General features: G+C 30.9%; 2 protein-coding genes across 6 annotated transcripts; both read left to right on the top strand.

Moving 5' to 3' along the window:
* The first annotated feature begins 1,741 nt into the window (after positions 1–1,741).
* LOC100527856 (helix-loop-helix domain-containing protein) lies at positions 1,742–9,854 on the top strand. Of its 3 annotated transcripts, none has more exons than XM_006598659.4 (4): positions 1,742–2,202; positions 2,376–2,726; positions 2,945–3,023; positions 9,484–9,854. In XM_006598659.4, the coding sequence occupies exons 1-4, from the start codon at positions 2,023–2,025 to the stop codon at positions 9,501–9,503; spliced, it is 630 nt and encodes a 209-aa protein (XP_006598722.1). In that variant the 5' UTR covers positions 1,742–2,022; the 3' UTR covers positions 9,504–9,854. The 3 variants fall into 3 exon arrangements, with proteins under 3 accessions (XP_006598722.1, XP_006598723.1, NP_001238513.2); XM_006598660.4 differs by lacking the exon at positions 9,484–9,854 and adding an exon at positions 3,111–3,651; NM_001251584.2 differs by lacking the exon at positions 9,484–9,854 and having other exon boundaries at positions 2,005–2,202; positions 2,376–3,377.
* An 819-nt stretch (positions 9,855–10,673) lies between these two features.
* On the top strand, positions 10,674–13,920 carry LOC100793659 (PTI1-like tyrosine-protein kinase At3g15890). 3 transcript variants are annotated; one of them, XM_041010625.1, is made up of 5 exons: positions 10,674–11,131; positions 11,290–11,361; positions 11,500–11,653; positions 11,813–12,075; positions 13,235–13,920. In XM_041010625.1, exons 2-5 carry the CDS (start codon positions 11,306–11,308, stop codon positions 13,734–13,736), a joined length of 975 nt encoding a protein of 324 aa, XP_040866559.1. In that variant the 5' UTR covers positions 10,674–11,131; positions 11,290–11,305; the 3' UTR covers positions 13,737–13,920. The 3 variants fall into 3 exon arrangements, with proteins under 3 accessions (XP_040866559.1, XP_014624292.1, XP_014624291.1); XM_014768806.2 differs by having other exon boundaries at positions 10,677–11,131; positions 11,281–11,361; XM_014768805.3 differs by having other exon boundaries at positions 10,679–11,131; positions 11,211–11,361.
* The last annotated feature ends 7,090 nt before the right edge of the window (positions 13,921–21,010 follow it).

Below are 21,010 nucleotides of genomic sequence, written 5' to 3'. Positions count from 1 at the left end.
ACATATGCTTAATTTTCTTCTGGTAGTAGATTATATATCTAATTTTATACGTAAAATTAATAATAAATATTTTATTATTTTTTATTTATTGAAATTAGATATTTAAATATTTTGTAAAAAAAATTGTCCGGACCTACTTTAATACACTTTTGGATCTGTTCCTGAACTTCTTTATTTGTGTAATCATATGATAATTATAGCTAGAAAATATAATTATATTTTTAAAAAAGTTATGTAATGTTAATAGTAGTGACAACAGTGACTTAATGAAGATAATAATTCATCACCACCATTACTTAAGTGAATTTTCAAGCGAGTCTTTTAATCTCAATTTTTTTTTCTCCTCACAAGCATTGTCATATTATATTATCCATTCTCTATCCATCTATTTATACGTACACACACATAAGATACGAATCATTACATTGGATTCAATTCCTTTATACACAATCATGCTTGTATGAGCTAGGGCTTCAAATATAATTAAGTTGTTAGGTTGTTCATTTAAGGTATAATGCTTATTCTACTTAAGGTATGGCCTACCCTAGTTTATTTAGCAAAAATGTCATGCACACACTTTTTAAAATGTTTCTTTCTGGTATAAGTAGGTTAGCTTGTAAGCTTTTAGAAAAATCTACCAAGCTTGTAGGTTGCTCAATTTATAGAAAATGCTAATATAGTTTTAGTGAAAATATTAATGTGTTATATAATTATTTTAACAACTAAAATATGACTTAGTTAGTTTTAATTTATAAAATGCAATATGTTTTGGTGGTTTTAACTATCCCAAATGTGATAAGCTTGTTAACCCATAGACATATTGGTATGTTTAGTAATAGATCTGTTACTGTAAGATTAATTAGAATCTATTTGGCTTTTCTATAATAGACTTATTAGTCTATTTCAAGTCTTAATATGAAATAAGTATTTTAAAAATATTAGGTTACACTTACATAGAGTTCAAAGACTTAAGAAAATGCATATAACATGCTAACAAACCAATTATACAGCAAGTTATATCATACTTAAACATGACCTATTTTCATTTTTAACAAGTGCAACCATGCGTGCATGTATAACGGGTGTGCGTTAGTTAACGATTTATCATAAATACTAATTAATAATATTAATCAATCTTAGATTTTAAAAATAATATATTAGATAAATTTAAAATTATTTACTAACATTTATTTTTTGTGTGATAGAAAATATATTAAAAAGATTCTCGATGTTAACCGTGAATCCTAAGGATTCAATTTAATCCTTACAATAAAGTCAGTCACATCATTGTCTGTAAAGTAAAAAAAGACAAAAGTCTCAGTCACTTCAATTAATCAGAGCAAGTAATAATTTGATTCTTAATATTATATTAATTCAAAAAAGTGAAAGAGTTAAAAGTTTTATATTAATATAAATAAAATTGATTTAAAATTCTTTATAAAAAGTTTTTTAGGAAATTTTTTTTATCAAATTAAGTATTAATCTGATTTAAAACTTCTTCTGTATCATTATCAACTACATTTTTTTTTGTCGAGTTTTACGTATACCTTCTCTTTCGAAGTTAAATTTTACGTTATCTACCTACCAAAATTTTTACATTAAGTACTAAATAATGAAAATAAATAATAAAGAGTTGATGATTATTCACATTCAAAAGAGAGAGAAAACACTGTCCCAGCAGAGTTTATTAAGGAAAAGGAAATTAAATAAAAATAGGAACACCGATATAGCAGGTGAGATGGATTCTAATCTTATATGGGAAGGATTTCAGAATCTTAGCATATCAGGCGAATGAAAAAGTAGTCCTCAAACCCTAACAACTAAATGCACTTGATTTTCTTGCTTTCGTATCTTTGCTACCCCCAAAAAAGATAGCATACACAATGATGAATCCTGTCCACTAGTTTCAATTTGCTAGCTGATTATTCTCTTCCACTTTAACTAATAAGCCAGATATATGATCATCAGATCTTGTATATATGATCCTCTGAAGCAGTGATCTTTGTACAAGTCAAATGAGAAATGGCAAGGAGAAATAGTGGCAAACACTTGCTTGTTGGGGAGAAAGAAGATTATAATAAGCTTGCCATGGATGATGAAAACAAGAAGTGGATGCATAAGGAAACTGAAAGACAAAGAAGGCAAGAGATGGGAAATCTCTGCACCACCCTTAGATCGCTTCTTCCTTTAGAATATATTAAGGTAAGCACCTAGACACAACACAATTTGTCTCTTCATTTTGAAACAATTTATTTATTTTTTAATTATTCATTGTTATTTTTTAAAAAAACTCTTGTAATTTAAGAGTTATTGAAATTTGAAAGCCACTAGTCAATAGGGGTGATTTTATTGCTTATCTTGATGACCATCCTTAGGGAAAACGCTCAACCTCTGATCATGTGAATGAGGCTATGAATTATATCAACCACCTACAAAGTAAGGTGAAGCAATTGCAAGCAAAGAGGGATGAGTTAGTGAAGGTGTCTAATTTGATGAGTAATATTTGTCCTGAGAATATTGAAAGCTCTAGTACTATTCATCTTCCACCCTTGGTTTCTATTCATCCTTTCCCCGGAGGACTTGAGATTATGTGCAGTTACAGCTTTGGGAAAAGTTTGTTTCCCATGTCAAGAGTGTTGGACATTCTGCTTAAAGAAGGGCTTAACGTGGTTAGCACTACTTCAATCAGAAGAGATGGCAGATTCATACACACTATACGATCAGAGGTACATGTCAATTTAATTCTCATTGAGCATGCAGTAATTATATAGTGGCTATTGGTATTGAAATATATGAATGATAAATTTATTGATTTTTATGATAATTATTATAATAGTTATTCCAATTATATATAACTTTTAATTGGTTGATGGTATAAAATTTCGTATACTTGATACATAAAAATTAAACTTTTTTTTTCTTTTGTACATAAACTGGTTCAAAGTATCCAATTCATTCGAATATGGCTGGCACTGATTACACTGAATTGCAAATGAAGCTTATGGAGATAATATCATCTTCAAGTAAGTAACTCAACATCTGCTATAAAATATCTTCTGGTTGAGACAAGAATTTTCGTTCTTTTTTTTTTCTGAATATTCCTATTACAGGAATATAGCCACTTGCAGGTTTGCAAGAGACTTAGCCTGAACCTGAAAATTGATAATATCTTGGGAAAAATATATTATTTGGAGATGTTTCTGATCGCATATATACTATTAAGAGTGATTTGTGCAGCAGTGTACTTGTTATTTATCTTCCATAATTGTTGGTGCAGTACAAAGTGTAGCTAGTTGATGATTCCATTTTGTAGAGGTCATTTATCTCTTTTAATGGAAATTAAACCAAAGTCATGGATAAAATACATGGTGTTGTTCAATGTTTTGTGTGTACGTTTCTGCATTTAGCTCTTACAGTAGTTATTTTTCAATAGCCGCATCATAAATTTGAATTTCCTGTGGTATATATAATGGCGCGGCATTACTTACTTTCGCATCATGATAACCATCAAGAATTAGAATGTTGTTCATCCATTATCGTTTCTTCCTCTTCAATCTCTGTAATAATTTTTACCATTGATTCTGATACTTATGACAAAAATTGAATTGGGGAAATGCATAGAGGTTTGTTCATTCTGTCTTGTGGTTTCAATCTTGGTGCATTTCCACGCAGTCTTTTAGTCAAACTTTGGTTTCTTATGTTGGAGATCTCACCTTGAGTAGATATGGCCAAACTAATGTAATATAAATCGGAGATAAAACACATCTTGAGCATGGGCATAAAGTTTGTATTGCAGGTCATCCGATAACCACTCTATAACTGATCCCATGATATGCTCAGCAATTATTATTAGGATAGACTCTGATTAATATCATCTTAATGCATTTTTTGTGCAGTCATTGGGCCAGACTTTTGTTTCTCTTCGTATAAATTGTGGAATCCAAGGTTGATTAAATATGTCAAAAATAATATATATAAATGAGAAATCATCACCATAAGTATCTATGGATGATTCTATAACAATAGATAATTTGTTTTAGGATAGGTCCAACAATAACTATTAGGATCTATCATCTTTAAATTTATATTTAAATTTAATTTAATTTTAAAAATTAGCTTAAAGTGAGTCATTTTTCACTTATATATATATATATATATATATCATTTTAATCATATCATTAATCAACGTAGAATTTTTAACACCATGCATTCAAATAATGCGTCTATTTTTATGCTATTTAATTAAATTATATAATATTTATATTATTATTTAGTTTAATTAACAATGAAAAAGGATCCCTAAGGTCAACAATACTTTAGTATAAATGACAATAGACACATACATACATCAGTGATGTATCATGAGAATAACCATCATGAGAAGTTTGCTGTTAAAATTAAGCTATGTAAACCGACTCGTGATTAATAGATGAGTCAGTGGACAGACCACACCCAAGTCATATATATGTACACAAAATACAACTATTAAAGAGCCATCATACACGTAAAACCACTGGAGAAATTGTAATCAAGGTAATTAGGCAGCTAGCAAAAGTAATTAAGCATATTATTTAAATTTTGATGGCACATGCATCATGCATGTCGATCTCAAGCTTTGACAATATATCTGTAAACCAAAAAATCATAAGTTGAAGTGACAAAATGTTATTAAAGTGTTACTAATATTGTTTAAAAATTACGGAAGCAATTAAGTAAACTTTATAGCCCTTAATTAGTAAGGTAAACTACTATCGAAAAAGGATGAAACTTAAAACGGTTTTAAGAAACTCATACAATGCAACTCACAAATTGCAACAGAAGAAACGCTTAATTGAAACAGACAAATTAAGATTTATAATTATTGAATAAATGTTATGGAGTATAACTATTTATGACTTTTAATTTCTATGCAAATTTGGTATGAAAAAATATATATTCTTTAATTAATCAGAAATCATAGTACTATGTCTTTTAATGTGATCACTGTTAAAGTAATTATTTAATAACTTCAATATTAAATCATAGATTCTATAAGTGAGTCAGTTAAAAATACACGCTGGTCGAACTCGTGGAAATTCAACTGCAGCAGAATGCATCCATAGCGAGAGATAATATATAATAAGTTTTAAAGTGTAATTAAATCTAAAATCAAGGAATAATTTTATAGTCGCAACTTAAAGGACTAAAGCTAGTAAAAATACCTTAAAACTCCGTTGGAGAACCAAATCCTATACTGCGATTAAAATAAATAAATCACTGTCATTGAGGGATTACGGGTTAAAACTTCTTCTGATCATTGGATCATTTATTCATTCCTTCTTTCCTGTATTTTTCTTGACCGGGCTCAGATGCTGAGCCGGTGGTATAAGATCAGTTAAACCATAAATATATTGGGTCATTCCCCTTCTCGTTAATTTCAAACATGATCATATGGTATCCAACCAATTCTCTAGTTGGCCAGGAACGGTGTAGTGATCAAGTGGAACCATGTTTTACGGGAATATAATCAAGTTACTGATTTCTTAGCTAGGTTCTATCTTACCATGTTGGGTATAGTTGTAGGATCTTTAATATGTGGCCATGCTAATGCTCTTATTAATAATAGTTGTAGGATCTTTGATGTAGCTCCTAGCTTTATTTACTTTCCTCTATTAGTGCCTCTATAATATGTTCCCTCAAGGGTTTTGGTTGGACGTTAGCCCTGCTCAGTTCTTTTGGGATTTTTCACAATTTAAAATTTAGTTCAATACCATTCCCATATGTGATTGCGTTCATATATGGTATATATGATGGGACCATTGTGCGACAAAAGACTTGGTCGTGTATCAAAGCAATTATATTTAGCGGATTTGAAACCAACATTATCCAATTATTTCATTAATTTTGAATTCCAAAACTCTAGTTCTAACCACTGAATCAGTATCATTATATGAGCGAAGCGAAGATATGACAGCTAAGCTAATATTCGCTGCACTGCTTTAAAGACACTATTATCGACCGCGTCTTCAGTATTTATGGACTCATGTCATAAAGTAGTAGTGTTAATGTATGATCCGATAATCATCTAGATCTCACTAATTAAAGCAAACACATATAAACAAACTAATACGTGTTTTCTAATTCAAACAATATCTTCCTTTGATATTGAGCTTCCTTTTATGTGGTCCAAATTAAAGTAAATTTTTTTTCCAAGATTGAACTTCATTTAGCATGTGATCCTCATTCAATTCTTATTTTGAAAAAACATTTATAGTTTTTTCCATGTTGCACTGAACATAATTGTGTTGATCATCATATGGCCGGGGGTACTTAATTAAGCTCGCCCATATCAGATTTGGATGTGCTAGTATGGCCAAAACACAGCGAAAATAAATTTGGTCCACAAATTGTGAACACTGAATCAGAACCAGATAAGTGTTGCAGGTAGCTAGTCCCTACTAGTCCACTACCATGTTAATGGAAGAGTGTCTTAGGCCACAATGCTCTTCCAACCTCCACCTATCTTGGGTTGGGATTGATCCAAAGTAGTATCTCAATCACCTTTATTACTATCTTCATTGATTGTAAGATGAACTGTTCCATATATATCAATCACTATATGATGTGGGGAAGTCTAGGGGGAGGTGGGGATATATACTAAAATAAGCATAGTCCAAATAATAATTTTAGTAACACTAACAAAATCATGGATTTATATTGATCATCTCGAATTTTCTTGCAACATCAGCACTTTAATATGCAGATATATACACATGTTGAAACTCTTAGTTTAATTCATTATTAATAACTATATAAGTATCTTAAATAATATGCTTTAAATATATGATTGTGTTCATGTAAGATCGTTGTACAAAAATAATGTGCTCCCTGACTTGAATATAGTATTAGATGAATAAAAACTGTTATGTGAAGCCTGTTACATGATGCCTGGATGTATTATAAGAGTAACATTTCCATATTTAATTTTGTGAACAATGGTACGCTTGTTTGACTACAAAGACTACTCCAAAAAAAAAAAATACAAAGACAATAAAATTACAAATACCAAAATCATATATTTTTTTTTTGAATGAAACCAAAATCATATTTAATCTACTTCTTTCTTTCTTTTGGTTTATAGTGCTTTTATTATATATTCACCAAGAAAAAAAGTGCTTTCATTATTTTATTTTTTTGGCTTACAAGTAAACGCAGTGCTGATTGGACCTAAAGTAAGCCGAGTTATGGACTTATCCTTTCTCTTTATGCTTGGACAAAAACATAAATCTTTGTTTGGGCCTCCGAGAGTTTGTCGAAGATGTGTGCATTATAAAGAACAACAATGCTGGTTGACAATATGAAAAGCAAAACTGACCAAAACAATCCTAGGAGTTCACATGAATTGAGTCTGGATTAAAAACAAAAAGATAACCAATCAAATTAATGAAGCTTCATGATAGGATCTCAGGAACAGAAATGCTAGCAAGCTTTTGAAATCCAACTTATATTGGAGTTAAATCCAGTAAAATAATTGGCTGTATTTAAAAAATAATTAAAAAAAGAAAGAAAAAAGAGGTTTTTTTGGTTTATATATATATATATAATTTGGATAATTTATAGTAGTAAAAATATAAAATAAAATTAAAAGCATATTTTATAATTTCCAGTCCTAGGTTGTCTTCACTTTCCTTCTTATTATTTATTTCCATCTTAATTAACAAAATTAAAAGCATTAGCCAATCACATATCAATCAATTTAATAACGCAATTTCTCACATCAACTTTCATAAAAGCAGATGAAAGAGTTTAAATTAAAAACTAAGTCTTAAATTATAAATTTTGGAGTTATAAAGCATCTGTTCTTATTGGAGTTGAAGCAGCAAGAGGCCATTAACGTTTCCCAGCCCCTTTGTTTTAGTTAGCATTTCTCTTATCATGAATTTTTCTCTTGGCCTTTCCCAACATTGAAACCCGATAAATTTATATTAGTTAGATTGTGCACTTTTCTTTCTATTTTATAGATGCTGATAAAAGTTCAACGTTGATGCCTTCTGTTCTTTGTAAACGATATGAGTAGTAGGATTATAAAACGGTACAAAATATATATTTAATTCTCCAAAAGCTTCTTACTGAAATTATCAACATATATTATATTTTAATTAAAAGAATAAAGACGCGCTAATAAAAATCATATGTGCCAGTGATACTTGCTAATTAATATACTTTCTGATTCCATCTCTTTTGAAGAAATAGAATGATCAGAGCTTTGATATATAAACAATACTATTTTCTTTATCTTTCCTTGACTAGAAATAAATATCCTCCGCTTTCATAATAACATCTAACTACGTACTTTCTTATTACCATCTAAGCCTTCTCAAAGCCCTTCCTACTTTTTACTCTTTTGTACAAATGGTAATTTATATATTTTCAATACCATCCATCATACAAGTTCTTCAAATAAATGAAATAGAAATGTAGACGTACGTCATGTGGTTTCCTCTTTGAAGAAGAATAGAAATGGAATACTATCTTCAAACTAATTCATTTTATGCCACAGATTTGTGATTGAGCATTAATAAGATATAAGAATTAATTTATTGGGGTTAATTTAAGGATTCTATTTTGCGATATATGCTAGTCCTTAGAAGAAAATTAGAAAGTTAATTAGAAGGATAAAAGAACTAAAAGACTTTGAGACCTAAGTATAGTCTAAATTAGCTAATTTATAAATAATAATTCTACTAGAAGATTAAGGGAAACTGGGAAAGGTATAATCTTCATTCCCTGGTGAAAAGCTCCAATAGATGGAGATCGAGGTTGTTTTACAAGAAGCAGCTAAAGCCAATAAAGATTGTTTCATTGCTCCTAAAAATTAATTTTTAGTAAGGTTTTGGTAAGAAGAATTAAAGTCTTTCTAGAATTTTAAACTATAATATAGTTTGCACATCCATTTGTATTTGGTCTTATTGCTTCGCCTTCTCTCCTAGATTCCCTTTAAATTCTATATATCTCATTATGCAGAAAAATATTCAGATTCTTACTTGCAAGTCAATTTCAACATCATTTATGGCTACCAAATGTCTATTTTCTCATATATATGTGACTTTTAGTCATAATCGAAAAATGTGGTCAAATTATAAATAAATATTAATATGTTTTTGCGCGCTCTATATATATCAGTTAACCACCGTATACACAGAAATGTAAGCCCAAACAAGCATTGTTTTTTTAGACCACGAATTTGAAGCTAATCTCTGGTTTTAGTTTTGCCAACTGCATACCCGGATGTACATAACCATTAATTTAAACTTGTGAAACCTGCAAAATATATATATATATAATCATATATTAGGCTCGTGTTTTTGGAGATTCTTAGTGGCAAGAAACCAATTTGGATAATAATACCGTTTAATGGGTGACATGTCTTCAATCATATTGCATATATCCAAAGTTGAAAGGGAAATTTCAATTTGTAACAACTAAAATTTATGATTGTTATAGCTATCAGATGCACGGATTGATGAAGAGTAGCCCTGGCGGTGGAAGTAGCTAATTAAGCGTAGTATCTATGGAGGAGAAGAAAGGATATTCCAAGTTTGGGTTACAAGAATGGAGAAGAATAAAATGACAAAAATGATAGCGACTAAAGGATAATTACTTCCTGTTCATGAAAATGGTATGTGGATATTATATTTGTGAAGGTAAATTTAACATCAAACTAAAGTTATAAACTATTCATAAGGAGTATCTTCTTTAATGTTTTGGAACAAGACAAAGTGTAATTGACTTTTAATCCTGACCCTATAAGGCTTTATATATATATATATATATACTTTGGCTTTCGTTGGAGCCGAAAGCCATTGTTTCCATAATTAACGAATTACTAATGTGGGTTGTTTAGCAAGTTGGCCCCGTGTGATTTAGGTCTGATTTGGATTGCCTCTGATCTTTATTTATTATTCTCCCTGATTAATTGCATAGGTTATAAAAAAAATTAGAAAAGAAAAATACGATTACTTCCGTTAGTATGTTGTGCACTGAAAAGTGCCCCACATATAATTATTGAGACAAAGTCTTCGTTCACTCTAGTTCCCATGTACACTAGACAAATACCTCTTCAAGAAGTTAGAATGTAATTTAGTTATACTATATTTTTACATAATTGATTAATATTATTAAATATTTGAGTAATATTATTCTCATTTCACATTCTTACAGCTATTTGTATAATAATAAAAGAGATAAAAATATAAAATTAATTAATTAATAATAGATATGATGTGAAAAGATAAAAAAATTATAAAAATATCATAAGAATATGGAATAATTAATTAAAAATAATATTATTCTTCCTAATTAAGGATCAGAATCTTAATGATTTAGTTAATATTCAATTCTTGCTATTTCATCATTTTAGTGAAAAATTATATTTCAATGTAAAAAAGCCGTCACATCATCACTTTGTTAATATTCAATATTTATGTTTGTCACTTCACTTTTTTCTCATATCAATTATCACCTTATATAATATGCGGTGACAAAATTATAATACAGACACAATATAATTTTATTGAGTACTCTATATAACACAACTATATATATATATATATAAACACAATATATATTTGTATAAAATTTAAAATAGAATAAGAAAAGCAAAACAAAATTCTACGCTTAATGGTTACTTCTTCAATTCCATAATATGGACGGGCTACAGCTAATAGTGCTTGATTAGACATTCTTGTCAACCGAAAGAAACCAAAATTTTTAAAGGCTTGATTGAAAATCTACTTAGTTTACACCCAACATGGAATCCATCTCCATGGTCAATTTTTAGCCGTTGATCAACAGTGGGATGGCAGTGGCAGCGTCACATTCCATCGATTAAAAATTATCCAAATCAAGTTCTAATTGTCCACAATTTATCCAACGACATGTAATCTAGAATAATTGGTCTATTGTTAAAATAAAGCTCTCAAGAGAATTTATTTGCTTATCCCATCAGTGTAATATAAAATGTGTGGCATTTCCAATGAAGAAGTAAGCTTAACGAAAGCTAGCAAACAATAGCATAGGCCACAATTTAAGGCATATAATATACACATAGCTTGCGTTTCCACCATTATATTAACCTTGACTAGCTTCCAAGGTAGCCCCTTTTCGATACCATAACCCCTCTTTTGTTTCTTCTTTGCATTTGCCGGTTTACTTTTGCTTCTTTCTTGCAGGATTTGAGCCTATATTTTTATTTTCTACTTCAACCCCTCACTTTTTCTTCTTCTGTCAACGTGAACTAAGATTCTACAGATTCTTCCTAGAAATTATGCACTTGAAACAATACTGTTGTTTCCTCAAAGATGAAAGGCAAAGCAAAATACAGTATGGTTTTCATCAAACTTATATCTGCTTAATTTTCATGCCCAGAAATTCGTGATTTATTGCTATTAATTTTATTTTTCTCCCTATGTTATACGTGTGTTTGTGTTTTAACTTCTAATTTTTATTCTCTTATACTAGGGTTGCCAACAAGAAGAACAATAGGGACTATCCATGGGAAATGTACACGTTGAAGGAGTTGCTTCGTGCAACAAACAACTTTGATCAAGATAATAAGATTGGAGAGGGTGGATTTGGAAGTGTTTATTTTGGTCGAACAAGTAAAGGCGTTCAGGCAATTATATATTCATATATATAAAATATCTTTTATAATTCCCAATTTGAATTTATTTATAAATATTTGTCATGAAGTTTAAGCATGTGTGTGGTACTTACATTATTTTTTGCATGCACAATTTGTTAAATTTGCATGTCTAATAAATGGAATTTGCAGATTGCAGTGAAGCGGTTGAAGACAATGACTGCAAAGGCAGAGATGGAGTTTGCAGTGGAAGTGGAAGTATTAGGAAGAGTGAGGCATAAAAATTTGTTGGGATTGAGGGGATTCTATGCAGGAGGAGATGAAAGGTTGATTGTGTATGATTACATGCCTAACCATAGCTTGCTCACCCATTTGCATGGTCCACTTGCTAAGAAATGTCAGCTAGATTGGCCTAGAAGAATGAGCATAGCAATTGGAACTGCTGAAGGTTTAGCGTAAGTGTACCTTCCCCTCTATATATATTCCTCTAAAATCCATAATCTTTTCTGCCTAATAATTTCATGTTATGGTTGAAAATCCCCAATGAAAAAACAAGATATATGTAAGAAATTAATCAAATGACATGCAATATCCATTAAACGATTTAAGTAGTTTGATTTTAAATTATGGTCGTAGCAATAATTATAGTTGCATAACGATTAGCAAAATGACAGACAAATATAAATAGCTTGTGAACCGCAACTTAAAACTGAGTTTGAGAAGAAATTATTAGGTGGTATGGTCTATGTTAATTTCCATGACACATATAATTGTGTTATTTATTCTTTTTCTTAGACTGAAAAATTTATGTTATGTTGAGATTGATCATGTATGTTGGGTGACTAGTTAGTTGACAATTTGAGAATAGGCCAATTCAAGTCTTCTAACATAAAAGAGTGAGTTGGTCTTTTAGTTTTAGCTTGAGAATTGTACCTTTGTCCAAAAAGTCCATGGAGTAATGCACTCCAAATTATATATACACTTTACTTTTCAATTTTAGTTGATGAGAGACTTCTTTATTATCAATAAGCTTGTGCTTAAGAATTATTTGGAGACACACTCCTTATATCCAGTGGATCCTCAGACATATTTCTCTCCTTTCATCAGAGAATCTTATTCTTGAATCTTGTTTATGAACTTACTTTTATTTTGTCTAGGGAACTACTCTAGGATCATAGATTTTATAAATTTCTATTTGATTTACACTTTTTTCTTTTTATTAATTATTATTTGATTTTTTTATTCATTATTATTATTATTTTATTAATTATTAAAAAAAATGAAATACAATATTAAAAAGAAAAAACTGACAACTGCTTCCATTTGGAAATACGACAAAATTAAGATATAATTCCTTAAGTATTTTTTGTTATTATTATCCTATAAGAATTCAGAGTTTTACGTCAACAATTTGCATGATAAGAATTTGGATTAAAGGTTAATATAGGTTCCTCGATCAAATTAAAAATTTCTAATTCTAATTGGAAAATAGCGCAAAAAAAATCTAAAGAATTGTATTTGATTTTGTCCCTGAAAATATTCCATTTTTCCATGCATCATTAAGATTAATCTTTAAATTATTGAACTTTGTCAATCTATTTCCTTTTGGAAAAGGTATCTGCACCATGAATCAACTCCTCACATCATACACAGAGATATTAAGGCAAGCAATGTTCTTCTAGACGCTGAATTTCAAGCCAAGGTTGCTGATTTTGGTTTTGCAAAGCTGGTACCAGATGGTGTGACCCATCTTACCACAAAAGTTAAAGGCACCCTAGGATATTTGGCACCAGAATACGCCATGTGGGGGAAGGTTTCTGAGAGCTGTGATGTTTACAGCTTTGGAATTTTACTTTTGGAGATTATTAGTGCCAAGAAACCAATTGAGAAATTCCCTGGAGAAGTGAAAAGGGACATTGTTCAATGGGTCACACCATATATCAACAAAGGCCTCTTCAACAACATTGCTGATCCAAAGTTGAAGGGGAAATTTGATTTGGAGCAATTGAAAAACGTTACCACCATAGCTCTTAGATGCACCGATAGTAGTGCGGATAAGAGGCCTAGCATGAAAGAGGTGGTGGATTGGCTCAAGAATGGTGTAGGGAACACTTAATTAGGAGAAGATTTTGAGTATCAAAGAGTAGACACGAAGAAAATGGCAAGAATGATACTGTGACAGGAGACTTATGTAAAACAATCTAAGAAGTTTAAAAAATCACCCAGTGATCTGTATAAAGTGATATAAATTTGTGTTTTTTATTTTGGTTTATTTGTGAAATGAGACTGACATTTATTTATATTTGAGAAAAATTAAGGTATCTTTACGGCAGTAATGACCTTTTTGAAGTTGCTCTATGTAGGAAGCTACCAGTAAAACCATACGACGACTAGGTCTTCTAGTCTAGAATTATTGGGCTATAAGTTTATATACGCAGTTCTATATATGATATTTTTTATGTTGTTAGGGGCCACAACTCATTTATTTCTACCGGAATGGATCTTCTTGAGCATTTTATTTATTTAATATTTTATTTTGAGAAAGGGGTACGAGAGAGAGAAAAAATCATTTGTTTTGGATGAGGATAGGGTGCATTGAACTTCATGTTAAGAAGGGATTTGAGACTTAATGCTTGAAGGGATTTGAGAATAACATTATGTTAAGAAGATTAAATAATACTTTTGGGTCACTCTATGTTAAGAAGATAGTGCTTAGGCCATTAACCTGATACTTTTGTACTAAAAGAGAAATTAAAAGTTGTCAAGGGAGTGTTGAAAAAGTGGAACATGAAAGTGTTTGGTATGTTAGATGAGAAGCAAAAAACTCTTGTTAAAGAACTTAATGTTTTAGATGTAGTGGTAGAACAATAAGGCTTGAGTGATGAAGAATTCTAAGAAGATTGCAACTTCAAAAGGACTTTTGGAGAGTGACAAAATACAATGAATCCTTGCTCTCTCAAAAGTCTAGATTTTCACTCAACCATAAATTGGAAGAGGAAAAAGAATTTGTTGAAAGTATATAAATAGGATTTGGGTGTTGTTTTACCTCTTTAGAAGTGCGAAATTTATCAACAAGTGTATTAAGTCACAAGTAATATAAAACGGTAAGAATCGAGTATCGAATCACAGAGAATTTGTTTCATTCAAAAAAACGTTCATTCAATAAGTAGACATTTGTGTAACATCATGAAATAGAAATAAAAACAGGATATAGTTGCAATTCTAGAGATAATTACAAAATTAACTAAGTAAATGTGAAATATAAACAAATGATTAAAATGTTGGGCCTTTCTACTGAGTAACTTGATGCAATTAAGGATTTTTCTCTATCTAATGTTGTTTCTGTGTCCTATGATGAGGACAATTATCCTAAACATCGATGTCTCGCATGAATGGGCTAATTCTAATTAAACTTCATTCTCGGATCCCTCATCGAACTTAGCCTAACCGAACAGTATTAAGATCACAACATATTAAAAACTAGAGTCTCTGCACTTCGTGTTCAGATAATATAGTTATCTAGTCCTGCACTATCCAGTTCTAAGGATTCATATCATTTTCCAATGCTAAAAATCCTGACTTTACACACAAATGGGTGATCAGACCAAAAGCATGCAAGAATTAAATGCAGATATAAGCAATGAACACATCAAAACAACATTAAATAGATAGTAAAAAATATTTACATCAAGACTCAACAGAAATTTCGAACAAAAACTTTAGTCTTCCATGACAAGTTATCACCTTTCAGTTACAATAGGAGGTTTTGGAAGCAAAATTCAGATTACACAGTAGTGAGGATGTCTCCTCCACCTCTAGAAACCTAAAAATCACTCTAAAACCTAGAATCCTCTTGAAAGCTAAGGTTTTTGGTGCTCCCTTGCCCTGTTGCGTCTCTCACGTAGTAATTTTCTGTGTTTTCTACCAAAGCTCCCTCCTTTCTCGCCAACTTCAGCTTTTAAGGGTTTTTTGTCCTCAAAGGCTCGCTTAACGTCATTTTCTTGCTGAATGCGAGTTAGTGAATTTTGGTTTAGCGCGTCAGGCACACTAAGCGCCAGAAGAGACAAACGACTCGCTACGCTGGGTGCATGCATGCGTGATAGATTCTCTTCCAGATTCCCTTGACTCGCTAAGCGAGCTGATGTCTCGCTTAGCGAATGTTACTCGCTAAGTGCATATGTCTCGCTTAGCGAGACACCAGCTGCAACAACCTTCTATTTCTTCATCTTTTCACCTGAAACTGAAGTTGAAAACTCATTAATTCACATTGAAGGGCATATCTACTGCATAAAAAATTAAACTAAACCTAAAAATATGTACAAACCTACAAAAAGAACCATAAATTGAAGAAAAGACATAATTTCCATAAAGCTTTTCAACACAAAAGTTAGTTGTAAATGATGACTAACAAGGAGCCTTCAAGAGTAAAATAGGACGTGAAGGCATATTTTCAAAATAGATTCATGGAGGGTACTTGGGAAAGACCAAAGCTTGATGGAGTCAATTTCCAAAAGATTTCTAGTCATGATAATTTTGTGCTCATAGCGAATTTCAAAGAAGATGAAGTCAAGGACATAGTGTGTGATTGTGCTAGTTCAAAGAGTCTTGGGCCCGATGGTTTCACTTTCCTATTCATCAAGGAATTTTGGGAACTTCTTAAGGAGAATATTAAGAGATTTTTGTCAAAATTTCATTGCTTTGGCGTCCTTCTAAAAGGTATGAATTCTTTCTTTATTGCCTTGATTGCTAAATGTGAAAACCACAAAACATTGGTGATTTTGGGCCAATATCTTTTGTAGGATGCATGTATAATATATTAGCTAAGGTGTTAACTAACAGATTGAGAAAGGTGTTAGGTAAGGTGATTGATAATAGACAAATTGCATTTGGAGGAAGACAATTATTGCATAGTGTGTTGGTTGAAAATGAGGTGGTGGTGATGCAAAAAAGAGGAAGAAAAGTTGTTTACTATTTAAGGTGCATTTTGAAAAGAGTTATGATTTGGTGTTGTGGAAATTCCTTTTCTATATGCTACATAGATTAGGATTCCATGAAACTTGAATTAATTGGATTAAAGGTTGTCTTATGTCTTCTTGGTCTTTGATTTTGGTGAATGACATCTCATCTCAAGAATTCAAGTTCCAATTGGACTTTAGACAAGGAAACCCTTTAGCTCCTTTTCTTTTCTTGGTGGTAAAAAAGGGTTTGAGTGATTTGATGCAGGTAGCTTTAGAAAATAATTATTTCATGGTTATTCAGTGGGGAACAAGGGTTGTGTTATTAGCTTATTATAATATGCCAATGATACAATTTGTTTTTGGTGAAGCAAATGTGACAAATGTTTTTATCATTAAAAATATTCTGAGAATGTTTGAGTTGGTGTCCTGGTTGAAGGTTAATTTCTATAAGGGTCACTTTGGGGCTTTGGGAGTAAGTTATGGTGTGAGGTGTGGATGTCTAAATATGAGGGTTGGCATGGGCTCGTGAGGGAGAGTGAACATTCTATAGAGTCGTTGAGATGGAGGGATTTGAAGAGAGCTTGGGGGAATAGTGAAAATGGGTTTGACAAGGGAATGGGGTGAAAGGTTTTAGCTAGAAATAAAATAAGATTTTGGATTAATGAATGGGTGGAGGGACAAAGTCTAGCTAATTTGTTTCATAAGCTATTTCTTTTCAAAAGGAAAGTACTATTGGTATGATGGGAGGTTGGAGGCCTCCAACCTTGGTATATATGCTGGGAGTTCAAATGGAGAAGTATGTTTGAATGGGAAAATTTTTTAGCTCAACAATTATTTGTGTTTTTGGAAACAATATAGGTAAAAAATTTGGAGATGGACTCATGGTGGTGGAAGGCATCTTCTTCGGGTTGCTACTCCAAAATTTTAGTTTACAGACTGTGTATGGAGGAGGACTCTATGGATGAGGCACCAAATGTCATTTTCCAAGATTTGTGGCAGATCAGTTTTCCTAAGAAGGTCTTTATGTTCCTGTGGAAGACCTTTAAAAATAGACTCCCATCAAAGGAAAACTTGAAGAAAAGCAATATTATTGTTCGTGATGAGGATATGTTGTGCCCTTGCCTTCAAAAGAGTGAGACAATACCTCTTTTTTTCTATTGTGAGTTGGCTTCGAAAGTGTGGAATGAGTGTTATTCTTGGATTGCCCCTGATTTTGCTACTACATCACCTGGAGATATGGAGGCTCACTACTGGTACATCAAATGGCTGGGAAGATCTAAACTAGAACGAGAAATATGGCAATACATTTAGGGTGCAGTAATCTTTTGTATAAGAAGGTAGAGAAATAGACTTCTTTTTCAACAAGAGATTGTGGAATGGATAGCTTTTAGTGGAGGAAATCAGATTTGTCTCAGGGTCTCGGCTACATGGTAGTCTTCCAGGGTTCAATGTCTCATATGTTCAATGGGCATCAAATATCTCTGCTAACTAATTGGGTTGATGAGGTGCAATTTATGATAGGACTATTCTTGTATTGTAATTTGCATGGCCATTAATGCTACCTTTTGTTACTGATGCATTGAATGGGGCGGGTGGGGGTATATGTAATTGTTTTGTAGTTCAAGAAGGGGCTTTGTAATTAGAGGTCTTATGGCAATGGGATATTGGGGGGGAGGGGGGCATCATTAGAGGGTGCAGGGTGTTGTGTTTTTTTATTTTTCATATTGGTTATCTAATATTTATATCCTTGTTGATATAAATATAAACTAGCCTATACAATTTGTAATATTTTGGTACTTCAGGTATCAATTTTCTTTTAATATAGTTTCATTTGCTGTTTTTTTTATAAAAAAAATCCTATAAATGTTTCTAATCTTTTATATATTTTCTCAAAAGTTTATGAAATAAAACAAATAAAGGAAAAAGGAACCGAAGAGAATCCATTTCCATAACAACCACATTAGAAATGCATTCCCCTAAAAAAAACGTTAGCAATACATTTTAAAACAGTATAACTTTTTTCATAAATTGTGTTTTTATATCTCACATTAATTAGTGATGTTATTTTTGAACACATGAGAATTTTTTATGGAAGATTTACAATAATTAATTGAACTAAACTTCCTCAATAAATATATAAGAATTTAAAGATGAAGTGAAACTCTTTGATAATATTACATCATAATCAATTGTTAATGTCATTTATATATCATCTAAAATTGTTATTTGCCGGACTAAAAAATTTAAGAGGGATTAAAATCAAAATAATTATTAAAAAAAACTATTACACATAACAAATGATGATGATATATATATATATATATATATATATATATATTAACCCTAAAAGTATCTCTCCGTGACTGTCTCTGTCTGTGCGTACATATATACTATGATGATCAAAGAGTAGGCACAGAGTCTAGGTGAAGACGAAGCAGCCGGCCTACCTAAGAATGGTAGGTCTTAGGAGTAAAGTGAGAGAGAGAAAGAGTTTCTGAATTCTCATATGCCATTCATTTCATTCTGTGTTTTCTATAGCTAACGGTTTTAGAAATGCATGGAATACAGAGAGAAACAAGAAAAGTGAAGGATTGGGTCAGAGATTGTTTAGTTTACATTTGTACATATGTTATATGTATGAATGTGCATGGGTCTGAGCAAGTATGATGACATATATATACATATATAGATACAGCTCCACGGTTTGCAGCAGCTTTATGGCAAACTAGAAAGGGAGAGATGGGATATAGCAGTCACGAGTTGCTGCTCCTAATGCTACTACTGGATACTAAAAGGGATGGATCAAAACCCGAAATTCATGTTGATCCAGTCACTACAATAACACCATGTCCATGCAACAGAATTTGATGTAACTTGTCGGGGCTAGCTTAAAGTGCCTCAATTGCATTCATTAATATACCTCCATCACCCTGCCTCTTTATTTTTTACTGCATAAAATAATAATTACTTCTTTTATTACTTTTTAAAAAAATCTAAATAATTCTTTTACTTGTAAAAAATATTGCACGTTATTTTTTCACAAAATTACATATATCTTTAATGATTATACCAATGATAAATGAGACCTATTAAGAAAATATTTATTACTTTAGAGAGAATTATATGTTAGACTTTTCTTTAGATATGTGTAACATTTTTGTCAAAACACAAGGTCTTTTTTAATTGTTTTATTAATATTAATAATAAATAAATGTTTTACTAATAGACTTAAAGATTGAGTTCTATTTATGTAGCACTGTATTCTCTGCAGCCAAGATCTAGACCATTACTCACATTCTCTTTTTTAATTATTGTGTGTTAACTAATTAATGGTTGTGATTTTGTTTCATATTGGCTGCACAAAAAATTTGTTAGAGAGGACCTAAATATTTTAACTTTCACGTGAGATAATTTTACTTAACCTGAATAAGACTATTAATATAATAAAATTCTTCTCTTAAATATTTAATATATTTATTTGCATTAATCATTACGCAAGTTTAATATTTATTAAATTTAAATAATTTTATGTCAATTAATTCACATTATTCTATCTATGACAATTATGACACATACTTATACTAATAAATAGACTATCATAATTTTACAAAATTTTCATTTTAAACTTTAATTTTATGAAACATGTTAATACTTTTTGGCATAAACTTAATGAGTGTAGTTAAATTGGTAATTCAAGTTGAATTTTTGGGAAAAGACATGTTCCCACAAAATATATCATTAAAAAGAGACGAATTTTTTTAAATATAATTAAACTTTGGATGAAAGATTAATTTTATAAATGATTCAAAATGTCGAAACTTGTGAGATATCTTAAAATCCTATTAAGAAGTTAGAAACCTTAATTAGGATGGTTATCAAACTTTTTGACATGCATCAAATAATTAGCAAATAAATTGTTTTTGTATAAAATTATAGTCTAATTCAAAATTTTATAGAATTGAGAATTAAAGTCGCCGCACTTATAATCTAAAAAAAAAACGGGTGTAACACCTCTTGCATTAAGCTTACAGTTTCTTAATTGTATGCACGACATGCATCCTATGATGTCTCTCTCAACATAGAGCTTATCATTAGGAACGCCAGCTATATAAATATGAATGAGCAAAGCTAGAGTAGCTCATGACTACATATATAATTACAATACACTGTGCAAAATCTTTTTATAGATTTTACGATAAAAGGAAAACATCATGAATGTCCAGCCTTGCAGGAATGGACACTCTCATCTTTTACCTACCATCAACTTTCATTGGATCAACTTTGACTTCTGGACATTCTATACCTAGCTCTTTTACTGAACCGGAATTTTTCTTAGCTAGATGTGGTCCTTGTTTTAAGTTGCAAGTCCTTTTCGATGTATAGTTAGATTAATAAATCAAATTCGATCTTCACTATTATGAGTTTACGATCT

Source organism: Glycine max, chromosome 16 (assembly GCF_000004515.6).
Source record: "Glycine max cultivar Williams 82 chromosome 16, Glycine_max_v4.0, whole genome shotgun sequence".
Classification (NCBI taxonomy): Eukaryota; Viridiplantae; Streptophyta; class Magnoliopsida; order Fabales; family Fabaceae; genus Glycine; species Glycine max.
This window is presented reverse-complemented; position numbering and strand designations above follow the sequence as displayed.

Bases quoted from the DNA above. Each gene is read 5' to 3' on its own strand.
- LOC100527856 (XM_006598659.4), top strand. From the start codon at position 2,023: ATGGCAAGGAGAAATAGTGGCAAACACTTGCTTGTTGGGGAGAAAGAA. The intron at 2,203-2,375 runs GTAAGCACCTAG...GACCATCCTTAG, and splicing joins TTCCTTTAGAATATATTAAG to GGAAAACGCTCAACCTCTGA. The intron at 3,024-9,483 runs GTAAGTAACTCA...TGATTGTTATAG, and splicing joins GGAGATAATATCATCTTCAA to CTATCAGATGCACGGATTGA.
- LOC100793659 (XM_041010625.1), top strand. From the start codon at position 11,306: ATGCACTTGAAACAATACTGTTGTTTCCTCAAAGATGAAAGGCAAAGC. The intron at 11,654-11,812 runs GCAATTATATAT...TGGAATTTGCAG, and splicing joins GAACAAGTAAAGGCGTTCAG to ATTGCAGTGAAGCGGTTGAA. The intron at 12,076-13,234 runs GTAAGTGTACCT...CTTTTGGAAAAG, and splicing joins GGAACTGCTGAAGGTTTAGC to GTATCTGCACCATGAATCAA.